Source organism: Penaeus monodon, unplaced genomic scaffold (genome assembly GCF_015228065.2).
Source record: "Penaeus monodon isolate SGIC_2016 unplaced genomic scaffold, NSTDA_Pmon_1 PmonScaffold_1376, whole genome shotgun sequence".
Classification (NCBI taxonomy): domain Eukaryota; kingdom Metazoa; phylum Arthropoda; class Malacostraca; order Decapoda; family Penaeidae; genus Penaeus; species Penaeus monodon.
Genome location: NW_023642777.1, coordinates 2,865 through 10,000, shown reverse-complemented (window position 1 = coordinate 10,000; position 7,136 = coordinate 2,865). Strand labels below are relative to the sequence as shown.

General features: G+C 36.6%; 1 protein-coding gene across 1 annotated transcript in view; it reads right to left on the bottom strand.

Annotated features, from left to right (window-relative positions):
• The window catches only part of LOC119569266 (bridging integrator 2-like), a gene marked incomplete at its 5' end in the record, with an annotated part of 18,792 nt that extends 16,065 nt beyond the window's left edge, over positions 1 to 2,727 (bottom strand). The window contains 1 exon segment of the mRNA XM_037917503.1: positions 2,371 to 2,727. Coding sequence (XP_037773431.1) covers positions 2,371 to 2,727 — 357 coding nt within the window.
• Positions 2,728 to 7,136: the final 4,409 nt, after the last annotated feature.

Below are 7,136 nucleotides of genomic sequence, written 5' to 3'. Positions count from 1 at the left end.
ATTTATTTTTAATTGTCAATTTTCCCTATTCATACATTTATCATAATTTGAACTGAATTAAGTCAAATAGTTAAATAAAAATACTATTAACTTTCATTAATATTTCAAATCTCTTTAAAATTTAATTATATTCCATTAAAAATTAAAAAAAAAAAAAAAAAAATCTAAATTTCTCTTTATGTAAATTTATGTAAATTTTAAAACCTTAAAAATAAAAACAAAATTAATCATATTTTAAGTTCCTTTTATACCTTTTTTTTTTTTTTCTTAATTTCTCACCTACCTGCTCTTCAACACAAAATAAATTTTATATATTATATATTATATATTTCCTTGCAAAAATTCTGTTTGCTTTTCCTTGCGTGTAAAATATTACGAGTAAAAATACAGTTTCCACGAAAATTATATTCCGTATAAGTAGAAGTATTTTTTTTATGAGTAAAAATTCCCATCTTCTGTAGAAAAAAAAAAAAAAAAAATCTATGAGGATAGAATTTTTTTTTATGAGCTAAAACTTCCCATTTTCTATGAGCAAAATGCCTCTCGTTTTCTATGTTTTCTCTCGTTTTCTATGAGCAAAAACCTCCCATTTTCTATAAAGCAAAATCCTTTCCCATTTTCTATAAAGCAAAAACCTTCCCATTTTCTATATGCAAAACTCCCATTTTCTATACACAAAACCTCCCATTTTCTATAAAGCAAACCATAGCCTATATATATATATATTTTTTTCTAACTCAAAATAATAATAGTAATGATAATATAATATTCATAAAATATTCATAACAATAATGCTAACAATGACGATTATAATAAACATGGCATAATTAGTTTAATTTTTAATAAAAATTAACCTAATTATTATGACCCTTGATATATTATTCATATCGGATGCTATAGCTATTAACCTGTGATTTTCGTTTATATAACGAAAATAGATAAAAAAAAACAAAAAACTAACTGCCGGTCAAATATTTCCGAAACGTTTTGCATTTTAAAATACCTCTCGACTGGATTCTGGCTAATTCAATAATATCTAATTAATTCAATCTCACACATAAACCCTATCAATTCTAATTTATCTAATATTTTAAAAATAATAATGGGTGCTGTGATTTTTCTTTACATTAAAACCCAATAAAATTATTTCTAAATTCTTAGTGGCATATACTTGGATGAAAATACATTTGCAATCATGTATATATGTATATATATATAATATATATAATATGTATATACATAATATATAAATAATATATATGTATATATATGTACATATATATAATGCATGTATATATATTCCATATATATACATTATACATGTATATGTGTATATATATACATATATATGTATACATATATGTATTCACATACATATATATTTACATCCACATTAAATTATACGATCTACATATCCACATACATATACCTATATCTATATTTCAACATCCTTCACCAGCATACATATTACCCACAAGCCAAGAGAAAGAGAGAGAGAGAGAAGCCGAGAGAAAGACCGAGAGAAAGAGAGAGAGAGAGAGATAGAAAGCCGAGAGAAAGAGAAAGAGAGAAAGAAAGAGAGAGAGAGAAAGCCAAGAGAAAGAGAGAGAGAGAAAGCCGAGAGAAAGCCGAGAGGAAGAGAGTTAGAAAGAGAAAGAAGAGAGAGAGAAAGCCGAGAGAAAGAGAGGAACGAAGAATAGCCACACGAACGCAGAATTATTCCAATCCTATACCATTACGCTACGTTATATGCGAGGCCATCACCAAAGGAGAAAGGAAAGGGGGGGGAGGGAGAAAGGAAAGGGGGAGAGAGAGGGAGAAAGAAAAAGGGGGGGAGGGGAGAGGGAGAGAGAGTGTGAAAGAGAAAGCGTGATAGAAAAAGTGAAAGAGAAAGAGTGAAAAAGAATGAGAGAGAGAAAGGGAGAGAAAGAGAGAGAGACAGTGAGAGAGAAGTGAGAGAGAGAGAAGAGAAGAGAGAGAGAGAAAGAGAGAGAGAGAGAGAGAGAAAGGGAGAGAAAAAGAGACAGAGAGAGAGAAAAGTGAGAAACGAGAGAAGAGAAAAGAGAGAGAAAGAGAAAGAGAGAAAGAGACGAGGGTGAGGGAGAGAGGGATGCCAGACAAATCAAGACAAAATCTACGACCAAATCCCAAAAGCAATAAAAGCCAAACCGTAGAGGAAAGAAAGGGAAGAAAAGCATAAAACACAAAAAAAAAAAAAAAACAAAAAAAAAAAAAAAAACAATTTTATAAAAAATATATATATATATACAATTAGATAAAAAAAAATGTATCGAAATAAAAATACCAAAAAAATAGGGAAAAAAAACTAAAAAAAAAAACGGAAAAAACATAGGAGTCCGAAGCAATTACGTTTCGTTTTCTTCTCCGTTCCCCACCACCGCCGCCGGGCTCCCCCCCTCCTCCTCCTCCTCCTCCTCTTCCCCCCCGCCTCCTCCTCCTCCACCAGCGCGCATTTCCGAGGAAGGACACGCGGAGTAAGGAGGAAGCCCCGAGGAAACCTCGTCTGAGGGGACCAAGACGGAGGAGGGGGAGGAAGGGGAGGAGGAGGACAACGCAGGAGGGGGGGGAACGGCCGGGGAGAGAGGAGACGAGGAGGAGGACGACTCCGGCAAGGTCCCCTTCCCGTCCTCTTTGTCGTTCTCGCTCCTCTTCGCGTTCTTCCGATTCTCGCCGGCGAGATCTTCCTCGTCTTCTCCGTCATACCACCTATGGGGAGGCAGGTGGAGAGGTACAGGGGGGAGGGTACAGGAGGGAGGGAGGGTACAGGGAGGGAGGAGAGGGTACAGGAGGGGAGGAGGGGGGTACAGGAGGAGGTGGAGAGTACAGGGGGGAGGGTAAGGAGGGAGGGAGGGGGAGGGTACAGGAGGAGGGAGGGAGGGTACAGGAGGCAGGTGGAGAGGTACAGGGGGGAGGGAGGGTACAGGAGGGAGGGAGGGAGGGTACAGGAGGGAGGGAGGGTACAGGAGGCAGGTGGAGACGTACAGGGGGGAGGGAGGGTACAGGAGGGAGGGAGGGAGGGTACAGGAGGCAGGTGGAGAGGTACAGGAGGGAGGGAGGGTACAGGAGGGAGGGAGGGAGGGAGAGGGAGAGAAGAAAGAGAGACAGAAGGAGAGGGAGAGAGAAAGAGAGAGAGCGAGAAGAGAGAGAAAAAAAAGAATAAGAGAAAGACAGAGACAGAGAAGGAAGGAAGAGGGAGGGAGGGAGGGAAAGAGAGAAAAGAAAGAGCGATAGAAAGAGAAAAGAAAGTGAGGGAGAGAAGAAAAAAAAGAGAGAGACAGAGAGAGAGAGAGCGAGAGACGGAGAAAAGAGAGACAGAGAGAAAAGAGAGAAAGAGAAAAGAAAGAATGAGAAAGTGAAAGATCGAGACAGCAAGAGAGAGAAAGAAAAAGCAAGAAAAGAAAGCGAGCGAGAGAGAAAAAGAAAAAAAGAAAAGAGACGGAGAAGGAGAGACAGAGAGAGAGAGAGAAGGAATAGGGAGATAAGGTGAAACAAAGGATGATTTGGGTAAAGAAAAGGGGTAGAAGAGAGTGGGAAAAAAAAAAAAAAAAAACAGACAAACAGCCCAAATAAGATAAATTTCCGTGGCGCGAGTTTGCAAATATCCGGCATTTCCGTCGGTGGGGGGGGGGGGGGAGTAATAAAATGTTGAACGCAGAAAAAAAAGGTAAAAAAAAAAAAAAAAATGTAAAATACTCAACAGAGGAGAAAAAATTAAGGAGAAAATTTGAACGCAAAAAAAAAAAAAAGGGAAAAAAAAATAATAAAAATAAAAATAAATAAAAATATAAAAATACTGAACATAAATAATTATAAGGAAATCAAGGGGGGGGGGGGGGAGAGTAGGGGAAAAAAGTAGGGGAAAAAATTTGGGAAAAAAATGCAGTAAAAAAAAAAAAAAAAAAAAAAAAAAAAAACAGGGTTTTCAACAACCAAAAACAAAACAAATAAATCAAATAAGGAAACAACAAAAGAAGAATAAAAAAAATAAGTGAAAAATATAGATAACATTTTTTCCTTTATTTTTCCTTTTTATCTTTAATTCTCTTTCTCGTCCTCAATTTATCTTTCTTTTCCTTTCCTTTATCTCCCTTTTATCTCCCTTTTTCCTCGGTCTTGAGTTTCCTCGCTTTCAACCACAACCAAAAGGCAAGATATTCAAGTCAATCTTGCTTTTGGACCAAGCCAAAGCAAGATATCTTGCTCCAGCTTGCTTTCAACCAAGCCAAAGCAAGATATCTTGCTTCAGCTTGCTTTCAACCAAGCCAAGGCAAGCCATCTTGCTTCAGCTTGCTTTCAACCAAGCCAAGGCAAGCCATCTTGCTCCAGCTTGCTTTCAACCAAGCCAAACCAACTTATCTTGCTCCAGCTTGCTTTCAACCCAAGCCCAAACCCCCCTATCTTGCTCCAGCTTGCTTTCAACCAAGCCAAGGCAAAAAATCTTGCTCCAGCTTGCTTTCAACCAAGCCAAACCAAATTATCTTGCTCCAGCTTGTTTTAAAACCCAACCCAAAAGCAATTTATTTTTGCTTCGTTTTCTTTCAACCAAGCCAAAGCAAATTATCTTGCTCCAGCTTGCTTTCAACCAAGCCAAACCAACTTATCTTGCTCCAGCTTGCTTTCAACCAAGCCAAAAAGCAATTTTCTTTTTCCAGCTGCCAACCAACCAAAAACCAATTTATCTTGCTCCAGTTGTTTTAAACCCAAACCCAAAGAAAACTATCTTGCTCCAGTTTGCTTTAAACCCAAAGCCAAAGCAAGTATCTTGTCCAGCTGTTTTAAACCCAAACCAAAGCAGATATCTTGCCCAGCTGCTTTAAACCAAGCCAAAGCAAATATTTTTGCTCCACTTGTTTTAAAACCAAGCCAAAGCAACTATTTTCTCCAGTTTGTTTTCAACCAAGCCAAAGAAAGATATTTGCCCAGTTGCTTTAACCAAGAAAACCAATTATCTTGCTCATTTGCTTTAACCCCAGAAGGGAAGCCATTTCCCTTCAGCTTGTTTCAACCAAAACCAAAACCCCTTATTTGCTCCACTTTTTTCAACCAAAGCCCAAAAAACTTCTTCGCTTGCTTTCAACCAAGCCAAAGCAAATAATCTTGTCCACTTGTTTTAAACCAACCCCAAAGCAAAAAATTGCCCCAGCTTGCTTTCCCCCCCAACCAAAAGAATTTTATTTGCCCCAAACTTGCTTTAAACCAAAGCCAAGGAAAAAATTTTGTCCAGCTGCTTTCAACCAAAGCCAAACAACTTATTTTGCTTCAGCTTGTTTTCAACCAACCCAAAGCAACTTTCTTCCCCAGCTTTTTTTTCAACCAAGCCAAACCAACTTATCTTGCTCCAGCTTGCTTTCAACCAAGCCAAACCAACCTATCTTGCTCCAGTTTGCTTTCAACCAACCCAAAAAACCACTTTCTTTTCGCTTGTTTTTGGCCCAAGCCAAAGCAACCCCATTTGTTTCAGTTTTGTTTCAACCAAGCCAAAGCAAACTTATCTTGCTCCAGCTTGCTTTCAACCAAGCCAAAGCAAAAAATCTTGCTCCAGCTTGCTTCCTGACCAACAAAAATCATAAATAATAATAATAAAAACAATGAAAAATTATAACAAAACAAATTTTAAAATTAAAAACTAAAATAATAACAATTTTTTCCCAAAAAATCCCCATAAAAAAAAAAAAAAATTAAAACGCTACAAAAAAAAAAATTAAAAACTACAATAAAAACGCCGAATTCATTTATAACAAATTCTAGAAATAATTTTATCTACAAAATCTACATCGTGAAAAATTTTTTCTTGTCATAAACAGAACGAAAGAGAAAAGAAGAGAAGAGAGGAGAAAGGAAGAAAAAAGGAAAGAGAGAGGAGAGAAGAGGAGAGAGAGAGAGACCCGGGAGAGGGAGGGAGAGAGAGGAGGAGAGAAGAGGAAAAGGGGAAAAAAGAGAGAAGAAAGAGAGAGAGCTAGATAAAAGAGAAAGAGAAAGGGGAGAGAGAAGAGAGAAAGGGGGAGGGAAAAAGGGGAGAGGAGAGGAAAAGAGAGAGGAGAGGGGAAAAAAAGAGGAGAGAAAAAGAGAGAGGGGGAAAAAAGGAAAAAAGGGAAAGAAAAAGAGAGAGAAAGAGTGGATAGAAAGAGTGGAGAGAAAGAGAGGGTGAAAGAGAGAGAGAGAGAGAGAGAGAGAGGAGAGAAAGGAGAGAGGAGAAGAGGAGAGGGGGAGAGAGAGAAGGAGAGGGGAGAAAGGAAAAAGAGAGGGGTAGAGAAAAAGAGACAGAGACAGAAAAAGAGAGAACTGAGAAAACGAGAGAGGAGAGATTTCGATTTCTTTCAAATTAAAATTTTAATTGTGTTAAAACAGCAGCACGATACCAACAGCCAGGGGAGAAACGTTCTCCACGGTCAAGACGAGGAGATGGTCGGCACGAAGGGGCTCCGGGTCGCCGAGCACTTTGCGGAGACGTTAATTTCTCTTTTCTTATTCTCCATCTTTCTCTTTCCCCTATCGTTTTTATCTTTTCTCTTTGGTTTCTCTCTTATAATCTTTTCTCTTATCTCTATATCTCATCCTTATATATTTTATATATCTTTCTATATTTATATCTATAAAAATCTATATCTTTTTATTTTTATATTCGTATTTTTTATCCTCCAAAAAGCCTATCTCTATATACTTTTCTTTATATCTATCTCAAAACTCTGTTCTCTATTCCATTTAAAAATTTTTTTTTTTTTCTTTTTTTTTTTTTTCTTAAAAAAAAAAAAAAAAAATTTTTTTTTTTCCTATATTTTATCCCCTTTTTAAAAAATCTCTTTTTCTTTCTCGTATTCTATTTTACTCTACAAAAATTTTCCTTTTTCTCGTATTCTCCCCTTTTTTCTTTATTTTTCTCTTTTCTCCCAATCCTGTATCTTTTTTCCTCTCTATAATCTTATTCTAAAAAATTCTTTATCCGTATTCTATCACTTACCAATTTTTCTCTATATATCTTATCTCTTTCCTCTTTTTATATCTATTTTATCTCTATATCTTTCCTACCTTTTCTTTATCCTCTCTTTTTTTTCCGTATTCTATATCTTAAAATTTCTTTTATATCTTTTTTCTCTAATATTACCTTTTCTCTTTTC